At 41.0% G+C, this 23,797-nt stretch overlaps 2 protein-coding genes across 2 annotated transcripts in view; one reads left to right on the top strand and one right to left on the bottom strand.

Annotated features, from left to right (window-relative positions):
- LOC306666969 (uncharacterized protein) overlaps positions 1-18,643 on the top strand; it is a gene marked incomplete at both ends in the record, with an annotated part of 30,615 nt that extends 11,972 nt beyond the window's left edge. The window contains 3 exon segments of the mRNA XM_079149222.1: positions 6,859-7,097; positions 17,650-17,700; positions 17,702-18,643. Coding sequence (XP_079005348.1) covers positions 6,859-7,097; positions 17,650-17,700; positions 17,702-18,643 — 1,232 coding nt within the window.
- A 721-nt stretch (positions 18,644-19,364) lies between these two features.
- On the bottom strand, positions 19,365-22,853 carry UBD (ubiquitin D). Its single transcript, XM_079146431.1, has 2 exons — positions 22,696-22,853; positions 19,365-20,794 (listed from the first exon to the last, which is right to left on the bottom strand). Exons 1-2 carry the CDS (start codon positions 22,828-22,830, stop codon positions 20,324-20,326), a joined length of 606 nt encoding a protein of 201 aa, XP_079002557.1. The 5' UTR covers positions 22,831-22,853; the 3' UTR covers positions 19,365-20,323.
- Positions 22,854-23,797: the final 944 nt, after the last annotated feature.

Below are 23,797 nucleotides of genomic sequence, written 5' to 3'. Positions count from 1 at the left end.
CTTTAAATCAAGTGTCAAAAAAAAAAAAAAAAAATACTGAGTTTGGAATGTAAACTTGGTGGTTCCAAGTTTAAGTGACCATTAAAATGGTCACTTTGGGCATCACTGTCCAAAAACAGATTATATCATCTGTTGATTTTTTAATATGTATATTAAATACATATTTTTTAAAACTGGTCTTTAGTAAACACTTGATTTAAAGAACCTTTTGACTGTAGTTCCAGTCCTCCTCCTGTCAATCTCACATTCTCATTTTTTAAGACATTTAGGGCTACATTTAAAAAAAAAATGGACATTGTCACTAGACCTATGTTAATTTTTAAAAGTCTGAGGAACACAAAATATAAAGACAAATTGTATGTGGTTAGTGGAATTATGGATGTTTTAATTAAAGTTTTTTTCCCTTTTTTTGCAATTTTTCTACAATGAACAAGCATCACATTTGTAATCAGGAAAATGTAAGTGGATATAGCTCAGTGGTAGATCCCTGTCTCGTATGCAGAAGGACCATGGGCTGGGTTGAGTTTTGTTCTTTTGCTCAGTGAGAAAAGTTCACTGATCACAAGCTTGGGCGCTGCAGCAATGTCAAGTTGCTCTGAAATTTTTTCAATGCTTTCTCTCAGTTTATGTACTTTTCCCATCACAAACTGGTGACAATTCACAGAACAGCACTAGTCCATAGACCACACTTTGAGAAGCACTACTCTAGCCAGGAATAGTGTATGCCTATAATCCCAGATACCTGGGAGGCCGAGGCAGAAGGATTGCAAGTTCAAGAACAGTCTGGGCAACTTGTCAAAATAAATAAATAAAAGGGCTGGGGATATAGCTCAGTGGCAGAAGGTGCCTGGGTTCAATCCCCAGTGCCACAAACAAATAGCACTACTAGACTACTCATTTGATATGAAGCATATTCAGCCTTCTATGTTTAAAGGATGTTTTTTCTGTATGGACACATTTTGTCAGTCAGTTCCCCATGTTTACCCCTTCCCTCCCCTCTTCACCTCTCCTACTCAGTTCCCCATGTTTACCCCTTCCCTCCCCTCTTCACCTCTCCTCTCCAGGATTTCTAGAATTCACAATTCAATGCTGCAGGGAGGGATTTGGAAGATCCTGGGGCACAGAGGTCTCACATAGGGTGCAGAAAAAGAAAGTGGGATGCAGAAATGAACACCGAAGGCTTCAGTTCAGTACAGGAAAAGTGAGTGGGTGCTGTAACTGATGCAATGATTCTCCCCTTGGTGAGTGTAAAGCCAATAAGCAGTACCAGAAGATAAAAGAATGGGGAAAGATTACCTGCAGCCAGTAGGAAGAGCACTGAAGTTATTTGCAAACCAATGTTCTCCCCCAACAAAGGCAGCACGGGGATTTTATTCGGTCAGCCTTTCTGCTTCTCTAGGGGCTGTGTTCTCACCAGCCTTAACTCCTCCCAGTCAGGGTCCACTAGGAAAGGGTGAAAAGAGGAAAGAAACGAGGAAGCAAGGAGAGAATACAGGCACCACAGGGAGGTTGAGAAACAAGGAAGGGGGAGGAAACTGACTGGGCTTGCTGCTCTGAAGATTCATGGACTCAGTTCTCTGAGAACTGAGAAAAAAACTAGATGTGGGATCTCATGGGATCTCACTGCAGACTTAAGGCTTTAAAGATGCCATTTATTTAGTCTCCTTTATTCTGACTAACTCCTTTCATGTCTGCAAGAGGTATCAATTTTCCACAGTGTACTTTATTCCACATACTCCTCATGATCAGGTAAAAATCCTTTTGCCTTTCTCTTCTGTGCAGCATCATTTTTCTCTCATCTTCCTTCTCCCACTCTCTCCCCCAGTGAGCCTCACTTGCCTATCCTCCTCATCACCCAATACCATACCCTTCAAAGAGGTGGAATATTATCAATTTCACTTTCTGAATGTTTAGTCTTCCAGCAACCAGGACTGAAAATGCCACTTACCAAAAGACTGAGAAACCCAGCCACACCCTCCTTAGAAACTGCTTTTGCCAAACAACAGAGAAGCAGCCCTGGACAGGAAACTGACAGCTTGTGATCTTGATATTTTAGAGGTTAGAGGTATAGCACCTTGACTGAAGTTAGACATTTAACCACTGTAAGAAATGAGAATGTACAGGCACAAAATTAAAAGTCACTTCTCTCCCTGATTTTGAAAAGCCCCCAAAAAAGTTTGCTTCAGCTTGCCTACAATGTGATGGGTAAGATACCAGTCAGTGACTAGGTATCTAAAGTACTAAAGTGACTAGTTTACCAAAACTGAATTCACAGGAAGTTGATTTAAAACCAGAAGGACAGTTAGCTCCTTCTGAAGACACAGTACACCTGGCCTGAGTAGTAGGATCAGTTTTGCAATCACCCTCTTTAGGAAACCAAGTCACAGGTCAAAAGATTTTTTTAGAACCCAAACATTGAAAAGAGCACAAGGTCCCTGTCCACCTAAACAAAGCATTCATTTTCCACAGCAAGAATATTAACCTAAGGACTGGAATTTATCATCCAGGTCGGTTTTCTGCCTTTCTTTTTTATTTGATGGCATTCCTGTGAGTCTTCTGTATTCTTTTATCTCCCACCCCAATCTGCCTCAGTCTAGTAGTTTGGACCTTACTCTCCATTTGTTTAAAAATTAATACAGATCATAGCTATGCAAACCCTAAACATCTTTGACTCCCAAAGTAAAAAAAAAAAAAAAAAAAAAAAAAAAAAAAATTGTCATAGGCACTCATAATACTTTTTTTTTTTTTTTTTTAACTGAGGATTTAACCAGGAGCAATTTACCTCTGAGCTACATCCCCAGGCCCTTTTACTTTTTTTATTTTGAAACTTTTGAGACAGGGTCTCACTGAGTTGCATAGGACCTTCTAAACTGCTGAGGCTGACCTTGATCTTGTGACCCTCCTGCTTCAGCCTCCTGAGCTGTTGGGGTTATAGGCATTCAACATTACATCTGGCATTGGCCACCATGCGCAACATGATACCTCTTTTTTGCTTTCTTGCACCAGTTGGGAAACCTTCTGAAGTAGTGATTGGGAAATCAAAGAGTTTTTGCCCTGGGACCACATATACATATACACATTGGGCTCATCATTTTAATCTTTATTCGGCTCCAAAAAATAATCAACTTGAAAAATGATGTTTGTTGGTAGTTTTATACTACTGATGCCAAATCAGAATTCTGTACTAGGTAAGGTTTGTTGAAAAGGATTGAACAGTGGTGAAAGACTCTCCTGACTGGAGTATTCGAAAGGCCTTGCACCAGCCTGGGTGGGGAGATTAACTGAAAGGTTATAAAGATAAACACAGGGGTTCACCCCACACCGCAATAAGCACACACGTCATATCCTATTTGGGGAATCACTGTTACATGTAATCTGGCAAACCAGGGTTAGTCATTCTTCTGTATTATGCAGAGAAAACCTAGTACTGAAGTGAAGAACGTAATGGCTGGGTCTCCTCAGGGCCTTAGCTCTTTTCCAGTTTCTCCCCAACACTGGATATGCTTTCTTTCATTCCTTGTCTTTCTCTGTATTCCTTGACTTTCTCACTGGTGTTACACAGGAAGTAAGCCAGTCATAATTGTTTTAGTTCTTCTTTCAGCCAGTCTTCCACACTCTGCCTCAAAAAGAAAATCAAAAAGTGATCAACATGATCCATAATCAGGGAAGTAGGATGGCAGAATTACTCATGAGGCAGGAGTCTTAGATGGCTCTCCAATGCTTCTGTCTCTCCATTCCCTCCTGGATAATTCTGGAGTCTACAAGTTATATTGCCACATTTGTGTGATCCATAGGAATCAGTTGAGAAAAGAACAAAGCTAGGAAAGAAAAGGTAGATATGAAAATGTTTTTTTTTTTTTTAATTGTAAACACCTGGAGTAAAGGCATACATACCATTTGTGTAATCATAAATTTACATAGGGTAATGTTGTTTGATTCGTTGTTATTTTTTCCCTTCCCCCCACCCCTCCCACCCCTCTTTTTCCTGTACACAGTCCTCCCTTCCTCCATTATTGCCCCCCTCCCTAACCCTAACTCTAACCCTAACACTAACCCCTCCCACCTCCCATTATGTGTCATCATCCACTTATCAGCGAGATCATTCGCATTTGGTTTTTTGAGATTGGCTTATCTCACTTAGCATGATATTCTTCAATTTCATCCATTTGCCTGCAAATGCCATAATTTTATCATTCTTTATGGCTGAGTAATATTCCATTGTGTATATATACCAGAGTTTCTTTATCCATTCATCAATTGAAGGGCATCTAGGTTGGTTCCACAATCTGGCTATTGTGAATTGAGCAGCTATGAACATTGATGTGGCTGTATCTCTGTAGTATGCTGATTTTAAGTCCTTAGGGTATAGGCCAAGGAGTGGGATAGCTGGGTCAAATGGTGGTTCCATTCCAAGTTTTCTAAGGAATCTCCACACTTCTTTCCAGAGTGGCTGCACTAATTTGCAGCCCCACCAGCAATGTATGAGTGTACCTTTCTCCCCACATCCTCTCCAACACCTGTTGTTTCTTGTATTCTTGATAATCGCCATTCTACTTGGGGATAGATGGAATCTTAGGGTGGTTTTGATTTGCATTTCTCTTATTACTAGAGATGTTGAACACTTTTTCATATGTTTGTTGATTGCTTGTAGATCTTCTTCGGTGAAGTGTCTGTTCATTTCCTTAGACCATCTGTCGATTGGGTTATTTGTATTCTTGGTGTAGAGTTTTTTGAGTTCTTTATAGATTCTGGAGATTAGTGCTCTATCTGAAGTATGATTGGCAAAGATATTCTCCCACTCTGTAGGCTCTTTCTTCGCATTGCTGATAGTTTCCTTTGCTGAGAGAAAGCTTTTTAGTTTGAATCTATCCCAGTTATTGATTCTTGCTTTTATTTCTTGTGCTATGGGAGTCCTGTTGAGGAAGTCTAAGCCAACATGTTGAAGATCTGGACCTACTTTTTCTTCTATAATCTGCAGGGTCTCTGGTCTGATTCCGAGGTCCTTAATCCATTTTGAGTTTAGTTTCGTGCACGGTGAGAGATATGAGTTTAGTTTCATTCTGTTGCATATGGATTTCCAATTCTCCCAGCACCATTTGTTGAAGAGGCTATCTTTTCTCCATTGCATATTTTTGGCCCCTTTGTCTAGTATGAGAAAATTGTATTTATTTGGGTTTGTGACCATGTCCTCTATTCTGTACCATTGATCTACCTATTTTGGTACCAATACCATGCTATTTTAGTTACTATTGCTTTGTAGTATAGTTGAAGTTCTGGCATTGCAATACCCCCAGCTTCATTTTTCCTGCGAAAGATTGCTTTAGCTATTCTGGGTTTCTTATTCTTCCCGATGAATTTCATGATTGCTTGCTCTATTTCTGTAAGGTACGTCATTGGGATTTTAATTGGAATTGCATTGAATCTGTTTAGCACTTTTGGTAGTATGGCCATTTTGACAATATTAATTCTGCCTATCCAAGAACATGGGAGATCTTTCCATCTTCTAAGGTTTTCTTTAATTTCTTTCTTTAGTGTTCTGTAGTTCTCATTGTAGAGGTCTTTCACCTCTTTTGTGAGATTGATTCCCAAATATTTTATTTTTTTTTTGAAGCTATTGTGAATGGGGTAGTTTTCCTAATTTTTCTTTCCAAAGAAAAATTCATCACTTATGTATAAAAATGCATTAGATTTATGAGCATTGTAGATCTGAAAATCTTACTAGTACAAGATGATGTTTTATTACTATGTGATTTGTTCTTCTTCATTAGGCAACTGACCTCTCGGCAGAAGCCTCATTTTCTAGCTGGACTATTCAGGGAATGTCCTGTGCCTGTTCTGAATGCCACTCAGAAACTTTAATGAATTCCTATTCTTCTTCCAACCTTCTATATTCCTCCTTAGTATCAAACTGGACACTTGATATCTGGTATACTGTAATTCCTACTTATGAGTTGCCTGTTCAATTCCAGTGACCTTTTTTTTTTTTTTTTTAATTTCCTGGTATCCAGTAAATCCCATCCCTACTTCCTTTTGAGATACTTATGTTTCTCATGATACCTTATCCCAACATATTCTTGCTTTTTAATTATTCATAGCCTTTAATTTATCCTTCTTTTGCTTTAACCTCTATCTTTTTCTGATCCATCTTCCTTAAAACCCTTGCAGAAAATGCGAAGTATGGAGACAGTGAAAATATCAGAGGTTACCAAGGATTATAAATGGAGAGGGAGGGAAGAATGGGGAGCACAGAGGATTTGTAAGTCAAAATTATTCAGAATGTATTATGCTTTTCTAAATCCATAAAATACATAACACCAAGAATAAGCCCAAATGGAAGCAGTGTGCTTCAATGGTATACCAAAGTAAGCTCATCAAATATAGCAAACTACAATTCTGAGGTGGGATATTGATAGTGGGTGAGACTGAAAAGGGGAAATTATTCCTGGAATTTAAGAAATGTGCTTTCTGCTCAGTTTTGCTGTGAAGCTAAGACTGCTCTAAAAATAAAATTTATTTAAAAGGAAGAGAAAAATAAGAAGAAAAAGAACCTCAATATCTCCCCATATGTTAAATAACTTGCAATCTTGCCCTCTCGTAATTACTGAAACTCTCTAATCTCTACATATGGTTAGAGCTCAAAAAAATATTTCAAAACATCAAATATCAAAAACATTTCACTCAACACTCCCTCACAAAAACTATCTTCCTTCTCCAGATTTTCTATATCCTCATCTTCACAATTGAATGTTCTTTCTAACACCCACTGGAGAAAGTCTCTTGGTTTCCTCGGCTTCACAGGAAAACAGGCTCGTGGCAGCACGCTTTTATAGGTAACGAAATGCCCAGCAATTCCACAAGCCTACATTTACATTTCCGCCCCTGGCTGCAAGAGAAAACCCAAAACCGGACTCGCCCCGCTGCCATGGAGACGCGCCGACCCTCGGGAGGCCCCTCTGGGACGCGCGGGAGGGCTGACGTCGGTGGTCCTAACCCTTCTCTCCAACGACCGCGCAGCTGCTCTGGAGTTGGGCGACCTCAAGGCGCGCGTTTATATCCTCAGCATAAGTGAGAATAAAACAAGAAACTCTGGGAAGCTGGTTGGTCCTGCGATCCAAGCAGAGAACTCTGAAAGATCACTGGAAATGAGAAAGAGAGAAACAAAGCCAGGATAGAAATGAATGAGAGTGGAAAGAAGGAAGGAGCTGGCACGAAAGAGTGATTTCTAAGGGCTGAAGCGGAGAATGGAGTGGGTGTTTGTGGATGACAATGTCCGTAGATTTTAAGAGGGAAAAGGAGTTCGCAGAAACTGGAGTGAATTAGGAAGCGGGTTCTGGTAGGCAGGGCAGGAGCAAGGACAATAGTTTTCCTTCTTTGATGCTTTACCTTCAATTAAAATAATAAAAACGTTTGTACGCTTGAAAACATCTTTTCTACATTGATATATAGAAAAGCAGATTGGTCCTCCAAATTCGAAAGCTATCACTTCTTCACCCTACAACTTCACAGAACAGCCTTACCACCTTCTGTGTAAAAAGAGGTTCTTTGAGGACAATCCCTATCTTCTCTTACTCCCTAAGATAATCAAAATACAGCAACAATTATAATGGTAAGACCTGCAAATAATCCAAATGTTCCCAATAGGTGGATGGGTTTTACAAATGTGGTATGTGATGACTGATCTTGGTTGTCAACTTGACTAGATTGGGAGACATCTAAAAAAATTGGTAAAGCACGCTTCTGGGTGTGTCTGTGAGGGGTGGCCAGAGAGGATTGGTATGTGAGTCAGCAGAGTGGGGAAGACCTGCCTGGAACATGGGCAACACCATCCGGTAGGCTGGGGACTCAGATGGAGCAAAAAGCAGAAGGGGAGGAACATGTCCACTCTAGACTTCTTGAGTGGGTATAAAATTTTGTTTGCTGCTGGCATCACCCATGGACATCAGACTTCAGATTCTCTGGGTTTTGAATTCAAACTTGCACCTCCAGGCCTTTATCCTTGAACCAGGGCTGCATCATTGATCCTTCTTACTTTGAGTTTCCAGCTTCTTGGATTGAGAAGCTATTATTTCTCTAGCTCTCCAGCCTGTCCATGGCCATTGTGGTACCATTCAGTTTTTGATGGTATAAGTCAATCTAATAAATCTCTTATAATACATCATACAATGAAGACCTCTGAGTAATAAAAAGAAATAAACTACTGATACATGAAACAACCTGGAAGAATCTCGAAAGCATACCAAGTGAAATAAAGTAGTCTCAGAAGAGCACTTAATGTATGAGGCCATTATATGAAGTTCTAGAAAATGCAAACCAGGCCATGTCCCGCCCTCCCGCCCTACCCACACCGCAGGCAAACGCTGGACATTGCACCAGCCTGCTGTGCTGACTTGGCACTGTCTCGCTGAGGCTCCCCAGCTTCTTTAGAGGCTGGTGCAGACATTTTGAAAAATTCCTGAGGGCATGGCCACCATCATTGGGGCGTGACTCCCTTCCTGAGATACCTACAGAAGACTGGTGGTCCTTTGACCAGTACCTCTATTTACTCAGTTACATCCTACACCCTTCCCCATCCTCTTCATTCACTTCTAGAAATACTGTAAATAATAATCAAACTCATCCTGTTTATTATAATAATGTTAAAGTCTTTATAGGGGCTATCTGGTTCATGGCTGCATTTCCTTTGTTTTGGGTGCTGTTAATATCTCCCCTTCAAAGGAGAGGTACTGGAAAACTGCAGGGTCACAATAAGCCTGCAGGGGGGAAACTTCAACCTCAGATCTTCATTGCTAGAGGGGAATATACAGAAACAATATGAAAAAGGAGAGGAAAAAAGTGTCCCTAACAAACCAAGATGCTATTTTGATAGAATCCAACGACAGCATGGCAGTAGAAATGAAAAGAGTTTAAAATTTGCATAATCAAAATGATCCGTGAAGCAAAAGATAAGAGAGTGAATGCAGGCAATGCATGATCACTCCAACAAACAGTTAAAAGAGCAACTGCAAGAAGCAAAAGAACTTCAATAAAGAAATAGAGATTCTGAAAAAAAAAAAAAAACAAACACTTGAAATGAAAGAAACAATAAACCAAATTTAAAACTCAATAGAAAGCATCACCAACAGAATAGATCTCATGGAAGACAGAATCTCAGACAATGAAGACAAAATATTTAATCTTGAAAGTAAAGTTGAACAAACTGAGAAGATGTTAAGGAATCATGAATGGAACCTCCAAGAAATGATATCATGAAAAGACCAAATTTAAGAAGTACTGGGATTGAGAAAGGCACAGAGATACAAACCAAAGGAATGAACAACCTGTTCAATGAAATAATATCAGAAAATTTCCCAAATCTGAAGAATGAAATGGAAAATCAAATACAAGAGGCTTACAGAACACCAGGTGCACAAAATTACAACAGATCCACACCAAGGTACATTATAATGAAAATACCTCACTTACAAAATAAAGATAGGATTTTAAAGGCAGTGAGAGAAAAGCATCAGATTACTTATAATGGGAAACCAATACAGATAACAGCAGAATTCTCAGCCCAGACCCTAAAAGCAAGAAGAACCTGGAACAACATATTTCAAACTCTGAAAGAACATGGATGCCAACCAAGAATCTTATACCCAGCAAAACTAACCCTCAGATCTGATAATGAAATAAAAAATTTCCACGATAAACAAAAGTTAAAAGAATTTACAAATAGAAAACCTGCACTACAGAACATTCCCAGCAAACTATTTTGTGAGGAGGAAGTGAAAAACAACAATATAAGTCTGCAAAGGGAGGAACTACCCTAAAGGAAAAACCAATCAAAGGAGAAACCAAGTCAAGTTAAAAACCAAAATTAAGCCAAAATACCAGGAATACAAATCATATCAGAATAATAACCCTGAATGTTAATGGCCTAAACTCAATAATCAAAAGACATAGACTGGCAGATTGGATTAAAAAGAAAGATCCACAATATGCTGCCTGCAAGAGACTCATCTCATAGAAAAAGACATCCACAGACTAAAGGTGAAAGGATGGGGAAAAATGTACCATGCACATGGACTCAGTAAAAAAGCAGAGGTCTCCATCCTCATATCAGATAAAGTGAACTTCAAACCTAAGTTAGTCAGAAGGGATAAAGAAGGACATTTCATACTGCTTAAGGGAAGTATAAATCGGCAAGACATAATGATTTTAAATATTGATGCCCCAAACAATGGAGCATCTATGTACATCAAACAAACCCTTCTCAATTTTAATAATCAAATAGACCAACACTCAGTAATAGTGGAGGACTTTAACACACCGCTGTCACCACTGGATAGATCCTCCAAACAAAAATCAAACAAAGAAACTGTGGAACTAAATAATAAAATCAATGATATAGACCTAATGGACATATACAGAGTATTTCATCCATCATCAAGCAAATATACTTTCTTCTCAGCAGCTCATGAATCCTTCTCCAAAATAGACCATATGCTATGCCACAAAGATATATATATACTACCTTGTATCCTTTCAGACCATAATGGAAAGCAATTAGAAATCAAAGATAAAATTACAAACGAAAACTACTCCTACACCTGGAGACTTAATAATATGCTACTGAATGATGCAATGATAACAGAAAACATCAGGGAAGAAATAAAAAAATTCTTGGAGGTAAATGATAACAATGACACATATCAAAATCTCTGGGACACTCTGAAAGCAGTACTAAGAGAAAAGTTCATTGCATTGAGATCATACATTAAAAAAATAAAAAGTCAACAACTAAATAACCTAACATTACATCTCAAAGCCCTAGAAAAAGAAGAACAGATTAACACCAAAAATAGTAGAAGACAGAAAATAATTAAAATTGGAGCTGAAATCAATGAAATTGAAACAAGAGAAACAATTCAAAAAATTGACAACACAAAAAGTTGGTTCTTTGTAAAAGTAAACAAAGTTGAAAAACCCTTAGCCACACTAACAAAGAGGAGAGTGAAAACTCAAATTACTAGAATTCATGATGAAAAAGGAAAGATCATGACAGACACCATTAAAATACATAACATTGAGAAGCTACTTTGAAAAGCTCTACTACAACAAAATAGAAAATATCGAGGACACTGACAAATGTAGAGCACTTGCCTCGCCTTTGTACAGTCCTAAGTTCAAGCCCCAGCACAGAAAAAAAGAAAAAGCAGATCATTGGGGTGGGGGGGGGGTAGGGGCAAAAAGAACATTTGGGGATGATAAAAGTTTTATGTAGATTTTTTTATAGCAGTGTTTTCACAGAATATATATCGAAACTCACTGGATTGTATTTTTTAAGTAGATGCATTTATTGGATGTAATTTGTGTCCTAATAAAATTTATTTAAATGTATGAAAACACAAAATATATGTCAACCATAATAATGTCTGGCTCTATTTCATACAGCACTTTTAAGTACTTTTAAAAGAAGAAATATTGGCCATCTTAATTTACAAGCACTTAAAGATACAGCTATAAGCAAAATAGACCTTGTACCTGCTCTGCCAGAGTTTATATCCTAGTGGGGGGAACAATAAAACAATAAATATTACAAATGCCTTGAACTAGCAGGATTCCAAAGAGTGAGATTTCCAACAGAAAACAATTGCATTCCATTCCTCCATTGTATGGGTAAACCAGGGGCAAACCCACTGGCTGCAATATTGAGCAGATGACTCAGATAATAAAAACTCCTCTGGTCACTTTTGGTCCCAACAGTGAACTAAGTAAATAAAATGACCAAAATCCTATAATAATATGTTGGACTTCCATTTTCCAACTAGTGCTCACCTGCAGATGGAACTGGGAGAAGGAGTGACTCTATTTTTTTTCCCTACTTACCAGAATACCTCTGCCTTCCCCAGACTTGGAAGTGAAGGCAGAGCAGGAAATATGGTAATGAGCATAAAAGGCCTTACTTAACTGTAGAGTCCTATAATTTGATTGGTTCCTCTTATTATGACAAGAATTTAATGCTAGCTCCCTTTGAGCTTGGCAGATACCCTAAGCTAACACTTTTCCTTAGGAGGCATACACGGGGTCCACATATACCTCCCACCATCCACAAGCATTTCTCACCTGCAGATCCTTCCTGCCATTACTTTTCTGGTTGTCTTCTTCTTATCTCTCCTAAGCCAGGATTAAGCCTCCACTTCTATTTGAGATATATTCTGAAAAGTAAGAAGGGGACAGTCCTGGAAAAGTAAAGAGGAAAAGTATTCCAGGAAGGAAAAACAACTAGTACATGTTTAGCATGAGTTTAGCATGTTTAAGGAGAAGAGAGGAAACCTAGTGGTTTCATAATAATCAAGACATAGAATAGCAAGTCTGATCAAGTAACACAAGAGCTAGAACAGGTAGAGCTTGGTAAGCCTGGTCCTTTGACCTCAGGCAGGCATAGAATTTTAGATGTTCTTGGTGCAGAAAGCTATATATACAGTGCAACATTAATAATAAAAATAAAATGGAATTAGATTTTTACCCATCAGATAAGCAAATATTTTATTTGAATGAGAATGCTTAGCGATGACTGTAAAGTGTCAGGGAAACATTTACACTGTACATGGATGACAGAAGTATACAGAAGCACAACTCTTTTGAAGAGTTGTCATGTACTGAGCTCCTACTCTATGTCAGGAGTTTTCCATACATCATCTCCAATCCTTCCAGTAACTTTGCAGTAAGGCAGGTATTATACTCAGATTATATGCTGCAGTTTGAGTGTGTTCCCCCAGAAGCATGTATTGTAAACTTAATCCTCAATGCAAGAGTGTTGGGAAGTGGGGCCTAATAAGAGGTGGTGGGTCATGAGGATTCTGTCTTTATGAATTCATTAATGTCATCATTGCCGAAGTGAGTTATCAGGAGAATGAGTTGTTACAAAATGAGTTTGGACCCCTCTTGCTCTCTCACTTTCACTGTCTTGCCCTTCTGCCTTCCACCATGAAATATCAAGAGCAAAAGCCCTCACCAGACAGCCACCCTCTGCCTCGTCATAACAGAAGTCAAGTGGAAAGTGTTCTCCAAAAAGGAAAGACCTGCTCTATCACATGCTCCCAAATTGTCACATGAGAACAAAAATCTAACCACTGGGTGTAGCAATGCAGAGGTCATTTGCAAACTCATAGTTTCAGTATGGAAGATTCACTGGAGTCAATGTAAAAGAGAATGAGACCAAAGAAGTACAGTGAAGGGGATGAAGAGGCGGGTGACAGCAACAAGAAGGGGTGATGGGCAAAAGCTGAAGACATGAGTCACAGCTGCATTCAAAACTGAGAATGATTTCTACAAATCTACCTCTCTGACAGGTCAGCATTGTTTTCCATGGTTTACAGATGATGATGTGGGAATCACTGAACATAAGCGGCCAGATTAAGGCCACTTGGTCAGAGAACGAAATTCTAAACTAGTTAAAACTTAAGAGTAGAAATGGCAATGAAAGGAAATGATGCTGCCTCTGGCCCCTACACCCTGCCAGAGACACAGCACCCTGAAGGGACTTTCTCTGCAGAATTTCCCCTTCCTCACCCTGGGGGACTTCTCTCTGGACACCTCCATGAAAGCACTAATGATGGGAGCAGGACACAGACTCCCCAGAGTTCTGTCCCCTCTTCTAAATAACAGGGAAAGATGAGTCCCCTGTTTCCCCCCTAGTGAGAGGACTCATCAACATCCTCCCCTCCATCCAACTGCTTTACCCCTTAGACTTCAGAAGGATAATTTTGTCATTACCACCAGCTCATGCTGATTGGCTGCCACCACAAGCCCTTGCCTCATCTGTCTCCCCCCACAGGACCCTGCACTAACAGACATCACCACCTCTGCCCCGGGGCCCATGTTTCACAGGCTCAGGTGCCTTCCTTCCAGACCTTCTATCCATTCCTCTGCTCACAGACAAGATGACACCCACCTCCTGTTTCGTTCCTGAGGTGTCTGGCTGTCACCTCAGGCACTCATTTCAGAAATCAACAGAGTCATATAAGTGGGTCTTTTGTTAATCTCTTCCACTGTCATTTCAAACCCAGAGAATCCAGAGCAGGCACAAGAGAACCAAAGTATAATCTGAAAACTCAAGGTCTAAATATTGGGGCCAGAGTTTAGACATGAAGGTAAGTTGTTATTACATTGCTCTGGAGCAGGGAAATGATTTTGCAGCTGAGGGACATATTCTAGAATGCCAAGTGAGGTTTGAGGGGATGCTACACAATGTATTTTACAATTTACCTTCTGGATGCATAGGGGGAATGATGGTGTGTGCGTGTGTGTGTGTGTGTGTGTGTGTACACAAGTGTTAGAGATGTGTATTTGGGAATTTATGCGTACATGTAATAAGGATGTTATCTGTGCAATTTTATTAGTGTGTAACTGTTTTCGTGGCGTGGAATGTTTGGAGGGGAAAGGTTTAGCAATTTACCTGACTGAACTAGTATATGGCTATGTAATCACAATACTAAAGAACCTGACTTTTTGTAACCCAACATTTCTAGCCACTATTGGTTCAGAAACCTGAAAAGTCACTTTCTACTTCATCCATGCCCAGTATGAGCCAATTCTGTAAAATTATCTAAAAATAAAGTTCAGGTTTTATATATCCTTTTTATACTCCACAGTCTTTAGCATAATAGAACCAAGTTTACCTCCCCGCCCCCCACAAAAAAAGAGGCATGACCTTGGAGTTAGTCAGAATCTTATTATACATTTACAAACGTATGACCTTGGACACGTTATTTAATTTGATTACCCTCCTATCCTCTATAAGACTGTAGCCTTATTTCAAATGAACCAAGATTAGATTTAATATATGAAAGGAATATGGAACTTTAATATGTTAGGTTACCATATATTGAGGGAATCCTTTAAAAACTTGTTTCCTGGCTGGAGGATGTAATTCAGTGTTAGAATGTGTGTTTCATAAGTCTAAGGCCCTGGGTTCAATCTTCATCACCAAAAACAAAAAAAAATTTGTTTCCTGATTTATAAAATAAAAATACAAATTAACATTCAATAAACACCTAATATGTGCCAGGCACTGTATTAAGTGCTTTGTGTATTTAACTCATTTCACCCACTACTTTTTTCAAATGAGAAAACGGGGGATCCAGAGAGGTTAAGTAACTTCCCCAAGGTTTTTCAGCTAGGAAAAGCAGAATCAAGACTCAAACCTGGGCAATCTGGCTCCTGATCCCTTGTTTTTATTCACATTATTATTTATTCTGTCTAATGAGGCTAAAATGAGAGAACCATAGACGTGAGATGCTTTGTTGGGGAAAATGGATTTTTTTCCTAAAAAATAAAAAGAGGATTATGATTTTTAAATTATAAGCAGTTATAATTTAAATTATAAGTGATGTTTCAAATAAGTTTGCCACAACTGTACAACCAAACTCTGGGTCCAGTGAGGGGCAAAGGGGAATTGGAAATAAAGATTCACAGACACAGATTTTGAAGATTAAGCTGGCATCAGGTGGAGCTCTGCTCCCTGAGTGAGATGCAGATCTAAAGAGTTAAGCTAGCAATCTTTATTTATGTATGTCTCATTATCAGGTTCAAGACTATGCAACCATTATTCTTTGTATTCAGGAAAGTTACAGAAACTAGGACATCTTTGTAGCTTTTCACAGTTGCATTGTGCAATGTTAGTAGCTCTGTGCAGCTCTCAAGAAAGTCCATTTTTAAAAAAGTTACTGTAAGGTGGGCAGGAACTGGAAAAGCAGAGCTGGTGAAACATTGTGGTTGTCTAGCATAAGAATTCCTTCCTTCCCAGGAGCTATGTGCCTGAGATCAAGGTCAGAGCTGATAGGACAGAGCCTCCTCATGCAGGGCATTGCCACAGCAGCTAAGCATCTTGTGCCCATGCACAGAAATGTTCCCAGGCACCAGACATGCCACAGCTATGAGGTCATCAGAGACCCCCCAATCTCAGTCACTGCTCTCCCATCCTCTGTCACCACTCTCCACATAAGTTACCTAGGGCTGGGGATGTGGCTCAGTGGTAGAGTACTTGCCTAACATGTGTGAAGCCCTGAATTCAATCTCCAGTATCATAACCCAAAAAAAAAAAAAAAATTTATTTATTTATATAATTATACATTGCCAGGAAACATGAAGTAGAAAGATTTCTATTTAAATTTCATTAATCATGATGGTTTCTGTACCATTAGGATATTTAATTCAACATCATTCTCAAGGATCAAAATGCCCTTGAGGGGAGATCCTTTGTTCCCCACATTCCCTTTCTGATAGTTTGAGAAATGCTACAAGATAGAACAGGAACCTGAAAGGTCACCTAGTGCAAACGCCTGGATTTACAGGAGTTTGTAAACTGAAACAGCGGGATATGAAGTGACTTCCCCGTATCAAATAATCATCCAAAGGTAGCTATGGTAGATAGGACCAAGGCCTCCCAACTTCTGATCTACCAGAAAGTGTTCTTTTCTCCACCAAATGACTCTTGGTTTAAAGGCTAGCATGCATGTCCTGCTCCGTGGTGATCCTGATCATTATCTGCGGCAGGAGGGGCATTGACACTGTAAAGCAAGCTTTATTAACAACAGAGTAGACATCACTGTCAGAAGAATAATGGGTTGTGTTAAAACATAAACTGATGAACTGGGGACACAGCTCAGTAGAAGAGCACATGCGCAAGGCCCCGGGTTCCATCCCCAGCACCACAAGAAAAAAGTGAACTGAGGCACAAGAAAATTTTAGAGTTTATTTCAACAAACAGCTCTTCATGAATCAGGCAGCTCCAGTCCAGAAGTAGTTCAGTAAAGTCAAAGCAGCAACCCAAGAAGGGAGAGTTTAATACAACAAACAGAGAAGTAAATCAAAGAAAATATTCGATTGCTTATAATTATACATTTGCATTATTTGGTCTGTCCTATTAGAAAGAGCCTAGATATACAAATCTGCTGTCTGCTTCTAATTGATTGGATTTGAGTTCTGTTTTTCTTTAGGTATTTACAAGAAATAGCTCTAGTGAAATCTCACTTGTATTCACAAATCAAACCAGGTTAAGGCAGTTTATGAGGTCTAACAGGCTTTGTCTGCTCAGAAATTCTACTGGCCCCAGTTCCACAAAAGTGAAGCACCTAAAACAAGGAAGGTGATAATTCTGATCTACAAATTGTTAGTGGGGGCAAGCATGGAACACTGTCCTAATTTTTCTGTACTACACACTTTCCAGGAAATTGGGGAAAGGAGGCTCAGAGTGAAATCTATCTTCATAAATCTGAAAGGCTGTGATGTGGGAGGGAGATTAGATTTCTTCTTTGGCCCCCTGGGAGTACAACCAGAGCCAGGGTGGCAGCTGAAAATAGCACTGATCTGGAAACAGGCAGGACTAAGTACAGTCACACAAGGCCACTGACTAGCTAAGACCCTAGGACAACTTCATTAGCATTTCTGAGACCCTATTTGTTCATCCATAAAATAGACGTTTATCTCCCCCATAGGACCCCGTAAATATATAAAAACAAAGAATACTGGCATGTAGCAAATAAACTAAGGATTCAGATCTGTTAAATGGGACTACAATAAATAAATTATTATCTATACTATTGTGTGCTTTCAGCTCTTCCCCAGGCCCACATTCCCGGGTTTTCCTTTTACTTGTAAGAGTAGTGTCACCCTTTATATCGTCCTTACAAATATTCTTGGAGTTTTCCTCCTTTAGGCCAACCACAGCACAGAGGAGCGCTTCCTCCTGTTGGGATTCTCAGACTGGCCCTCGGTGCAGCCGGTCTTGTTCGCCCTTGTCCTCCTCTGCTACCTCCTGACTCTAACCGGCAACTCGGCTCTGGTGCTGCTGGCTGTGCGCGACCCGCGTTTGCACACGCCCATGTACTACTTCCTCTGCCACCTGGCCCTGGTGGATGCCGGTTTCACCACCAGCGTGGTGCCCCCGCTGCTGACCAACCTGCATGGCCCCGCGCTCTGGCTGCCCCGCGGCGGCTGCATGGCCCAGCTGTGCGCGTCACTGGCCCTGGGCTCCGCCGAGTGCGTCCTCCTGGCGGTGATGGCGCTGGACCGAGCGGTCGCGGTGTGCCGCCCGCTGCGTTACGCGGGACTAGCCTCGCCCCGTCTCTGCCGCGCGCTAGCCGGCTCCTCCTGGCTTGGCGGCCTCACCAACTCGGCCGCGCAAACCGCGCTCCTGGCCGCGCGGCCGCTCTGCGCGCCCCTGCAGCTGGACCACTTCATCTGCGAGCTGCCCGCGCTGCTCAAGCTGGCCTGCGGCGGCGGCAGAGACACCATTGAGCGCCAGATGTTCGCCGCCCGCGTGGTTATCCTGCTGGTGCCGTCCTCCGTCATCTTGGCCTCCTATGGCGCGGTAGGCCGCGCGGTATGGCGCATGCGGTCCAGCGGAGGCCGGAGGAAAGCGGTGGGCACCTGTGGCTCCCACCTGACCGCCGTCTGCTTGTTCTATGGTTCAGCCATCTACACCTACCTGCAGCCCACGGACAGCTACAACCAGGGGCGGGGCAAATTCGTGTCGCTCTTCTACACCGTGGTCACACCGGCCCTCAACCCGCTCATCTACACTCTCCGGAATAAGGAAGTGAAGGGGGCAGCCAGAAGGCTCCTGGGGAGTCTGGGGAGAGGGCAAGCTAGGCAGTAAGTGGCTTGGGAAAGGGAAAAAGGTTTAGTCCAGGGCCCACGGATGGAAATGCCCAATGGAGAGTCAGTTACTTTGGCCTTCAGGCGGGTCATTTTCTTAGGAGAATCAGCAAAATTTTTCCTGGGGACTAAGGCTTGGAGGGAGGTTCCTTCCTTTCATCAGGCAAGAGTCAAATTCTTCAGGAAAACTCCTGTGTCATATATTTGCATATACACTACACACACACACACACACACACACACACACACACACACACACACACTTATGGAGTGGGAAACGCCCTCAGGCTTTCTCCTACACCAATGAAGAAAGAAAGCACGATGATGGGCATGGGCTTCCTCATCCTCAGGGGATACCCAAGATTTCACATGCAGTTAAGATGATGAGCAACACGATGCTTTCTCCCAATCTGATGGAATACTATGGAAGAGTCTCTGTGCACTGCCATCTGGGCTCCCTCAAGTCTCAAGTTAATAAGAAAAGCGTAGGCCCTACCCATCCACAAAAAGGAACCATGGCCTCTCTTGGGAAACCAGCCCAACCTAATGCAGACCTGATCAGGTGACAGTGCCCACCATAGCATATGGCCCATGAGGAATACTCATAAATTTAGGGAATTATGCTGAATAAGGTTAAAAGTTGAGTAACTCTCCTGCAGGAGATGGTCTTGAACCAGTTTTAAAGAGAAGAAGGAACCAGAACTGATGGAGAAGAAGGAAAGCTTGTATGGGGTTGTAAGAAAAACCTACAAGTGACCGGTAGTGAAACAGGAGAGAAACGGTGAGATAGAGGAGTACACAGAGTTAGGAGGGAACCCAAGTTCCCAAGATAGGAGCAGAAATCCAGTGATAAAGAGAGCATTGAGGTAGAGGCAGAAGCCAAGCCCTAGCCTCCTCCATCCAGAGCCATATATATGCCTAACCTAGACCCTAATGCCAGCAGGGCCAAGACTGGTACACAATTCCCCAACTTTCAAGAAGCCCATTCCCTCCAGAAGCACATCTACCCCCAAGAAGCCTCCAATAGAGACACAAAATCTCTAGATCCCCATGGAAAATATCTTTCCATGCCCATCACTAGAAATAAGAATTTTAATTGGGTGTGGGACATAGAGAAGAGGGGGCATGGTACCAGATTTCATTTCATACCAAGCAACTTTAAATAAGAAAAGGGGAATTAGATTGAATTTCTAAATTATTTATTAATTGGATTGCAATCATGTTGGAGTAAGAAAGTTATTTCATAATAAATCATTTCACTATGCTCCATAAGTGGAAGTTTATTTTGATTCACTAATTATTGAGTGATACAGATGAAGCAGTAAGCTTAATATATAAACACAAAAATCAGTAGAACTGAATCACAACCTACGCTTAATATCTTATCCTGTTGGAAAGGAAATAGGATTTCAAAGAAATAAATTTCAAGTCAGCTTTGAATGGTATCCCTAAAATAAAAATGTTATTTTCTTTTCTTAGTAACAATCCTGCCATAAACTATGGTAGAATCAAAGAATCAGAGTTGAAAAATACTCTTCATCCTCCCCACCCTCCCACCCCCAAATCTTCCTCTATTATCCTATTCTCATTAATTTTGGGAAATCAAGAAAAATGTGGTTGCTGAGTAAGAGCTAAAAGAAAATGAACTCTACTCTGGGTAACCATCTCATCCCCAGGAAAGTCACCCACCAATGCAATAGCGTGTCAGAAAGAGTGAATTGCCCTTTTTGATGCTATAATCTGCCATGATCTTCCCATCTTCCAGTTTCTTTCCATTGCAAGTCACAATCTGGTTCTTAGGGGTCACACCAGACACAGTCTCGATCATCTTTTTCACCTGGGTCACTGAGCTGGACCTTCGCACCTGGAGGAGGTACCTCTGCCCTTCATCTCTTGCCTCTACCAGAAATAAAGGCAATTCCTCATCACTGGGCTTCACCACCTTCAAGGTGAGGTGAATGGTGTTCTCCTTGTCCATGCCATAAAATGACAGCGTTTTCTGTGGCTCTAGGGTCTGCGAGCCCAGAAGAAGGACTTGGTCCTGAACAGGAAGTTTGGTCTTGGATCTGATGTGTTCAGTGATCTTCTTCACTCTGTCTTTCCAGCAGGCAGCAAAGGTCATTAATGGCCATTCCACAGAATGGACATTCACCTGGACAAAGAAAACCACAAAACTGTTTCCTAAAATGACTCCCAATTTTTTCACCCCCTTGCTCCCTCACCCTACTCTTCCACTGCTTATCTGGCTCTCCAACTCTTCTCTAATAATCTCTGTCCCTCCTTCTCTTGAAACTTCTGTTTTGAAATTCCCAGATTATGACACAAACAAGAACATTAATCTCATTCCTTTTGAACTATACTTCTTATCCATCTCAAAATTTAATGAATGATTTCCCACTTTATTTACCTACCTGTCCTATCCAGATCAAGTTTGTCAAATGTCAAAAGTAAATCCATACAAAGGTTCAAAAAGATGTACACCAGATTCTGAAAATAATTCCCAAAGCAAATTTCTAAGATTTGGCAGCCTCATAGGAATATGGGCAATGCTTAACATAGAGGAGAGACACTGCAGTAAAGAAATATGTGTAGCATCTAGGTTGATTAAGATATTTTTGAGTGGTGTATGGGAGATGTTCTCCAAGGCTATACAGGGGTGATCTTCCCTATCTTTCATAGTTTTCCTGTAACTGAATCAAGACTTAGGTATGGTGCTACCTTCTGTGAGTGAAGTCCTGGTCTAATTAAAAGAGATCATACATTACAATACAATAGGTATATGTATAAAAATATAATAAATACAGATAAACACATAACACTGAGCATAGTATCACTATAATATGTAAGTTATTATAAAGCAGTGGCATATTAAGAAAGAAACTAACAATATAGATGTTCTATGTCCTAAGCACAGTGTCCTTTTAAATAGTCACAGAATATATCTTGGGGGCCTTGAGTATCCTTTTTTTTATTCAATACTTGAGATTGAAGTCAGGACCTTAGGCATGTTAGGCAAGTGCTCTACCACAAAACTACATCCATACTTTAAAAATTTATCGAAACAGTCTTCTAAGCTGTCCAGGCTGGACTTCAATTTGGAATCCTCCTGTCTTAGCCACCTGAGTAACTGGGATCACTGATGTGGGCCACCACACCCAGCCAATATACACATTCTCATTGAAGGTCATGTATTAACAAAAAGGTAAATGAATTTTATGCAACGCTCCTTGGGAAGAGAAGGAAGCTTGAGTTTAAGAACCCTGGAAACATTTTATAATCTCAAGTCTTTCCATTCCTGTTGAGCATAACCCCCCACCAGCAATTCCTACTGAGGTAGGAGAAAGAGCTGAGATACGCAGATAGGAAATTTGGAACCCTTCAAGGTCAGGTTTTTGTGTAGCAAGGCTGAAAGACCACAGACAAAAGCTAGGCCTCATCAAGGTCAGGCTCATTCCCATGTAAGAAGAAAAACTGGTAGAGATATCCATTGCCTAGTTCCCAGAACCCCTCCAAAAAAGGACATAGGGCCAAAGGGCTCATGAAAAGCTCATGGACACAGAGTGTCTTACCCAGGATTGGGTCAGGGACTAAATTCCTTAACCCTAGAGATTCATATAAGCCCCTAGAGAACAGACACCTGTAGGCAACCCTCTCCTGGGACCCCAGCCCCTTTGGGAGCTCTGCTTTCTTTCTTTCTATTACTCTAATAAATCCTGTTATTTTGCTCTCACCCTTGTATTCATGGAATTCATTCTGTGAATTTGGGAGACCAAAAACACATCCACCCATGCTCCCTGTTTCACTACCAGTCCTCCCTAAGGGCAGCCAGTCCAAGTACTGATTCAAAAGAGAACTCCAGAGTCAAGTAACCAGCTTCTCTTCAGAGTATCTTCCTTCCCGGCAGCTATCAGCACCTGCATCAAGTCCTTCGAGATGCCTCCCAGCCACCCCACTTCCAGAACCCTGTCCCTCCCTCCGCTATTCCTCAGATGTCTCCTCAACTCTTGGAAGTGATTTTCCTTTCCCCAGCCTCTTTATCAAATCCCAACTTACAGAAAGCATGTCACAGGAAGCCATCTCTGCAATCAAGGGAACAGACAGGACAGGAGAGTGAGAAAAGGGACTGTGTGTCCAGCTTATATGTGAGCAGTTGACTTGGAAATTCCCTGCTGGACTGATATTGTCCATCGTGGCTGTGCCCTTTGTTCTTGCACATTCTCGTGAATTTTCTTTCATTTTTGCTGGATTGGAGTAGTAAACAAAGAATACTTTCTGTTCACAACCTTCTCCCCTGGGTCAACCCATTTGCACTGCTTGTTCTAAACATGGATGGCCCTACATTAAGAATTTTTTCTTTACTCCCCTGCACTCCTGATTCTGACTTATGACTGTCCACCCTACAGCCCTGGTCATTCACTGGCTTCAGGATCTTTTATATTGGTTACCCTCTCCTGCTGCTCTTAGGAACACTCCATCAGTCACTGCCTTCCTGAGAGCAAGGGCACCAGGGAGGGGACAGTCACAGAGGATGGGAAGTGATGTGACTGTGAACAGCCTGTTCACTCTAGCTGGGCAGAATGCTTGAAACATGCCTGGAGAAGACACAGAAAAAAATATCCTGAGATGAGATATGAGTTCAACTCCTGGGGAAGCCACATGCTACATTACATTGGGAAGATCTGTTCATCTCTTTTAACTGATGGTTTTCTGCACATAAAATGACGTGTTTGGAGAGGATTTTTAAGTGTCTTACAGGCTTGGAAAAACTGCTAAAAACATGTTTTTACAATTTTTTTAAATTTTAGACAGTCTCATTGAATTTCTCAAGTTGACCTCAAGCTTATGATTCTCCTGCTTCAGCCTCCCCAGTCACTGGGATGACAGGTTTACAAAGAATTTTGGATTCCTGGGTCTTATGTTCTCCAACACACTTTCTACCCTGCTCGAGAACCACCAAACCAAATACACCATGTCAGAACAATCCTAAACCAAGAAAAAATTGTTGACTCCCACCTTCCACACACCAAAATCATCCACATGCACACTCATACCACAGTACCTTTATTTCTCCACCTCTACTCCTGGAAGCTCCTTAGAACTGAGAGCTCGGAGATATCTAAAAGCACTGCTAACTCCCTCATTCTTAAGATTTCGA

The sequence above is a fragment of the Sciurus vulgaris genome, assembly GCF_902686455.1.
Source record: "Sciurus vulgaris genome assembly, chromosome: 7".
In the NCBI taxonomy this organism is placed as follows: Eukaryota; Metazoa; Chordata; class Mammalia; order Rodentia; family Sciuridae; genus Sciurus; species Sciurus vulgaris.
The sequence above is the reverse complement of the archived record's forward strand: the minus strand, read 5'-3'. Positions and strand labels throughout refer to the sequence as shown.

Excerpts from the sequence above, each read along its gene's own strand:
- UBD (XM_079146431.1), bottom strand. The coding sequence starts at position 22,830 with ATGGACAATATCAGTCCAGCAGGGAATTTCCAAGTCAACTGCTCACAT. Across the intron at positions 20,795-22,695 it reads CTTCCTGTGACATGCTTTCT|GTGAATGTCCATTCTGTGGA; the intron begins GTAAGTTGGGAT and ends TTCTTTGTCCAG.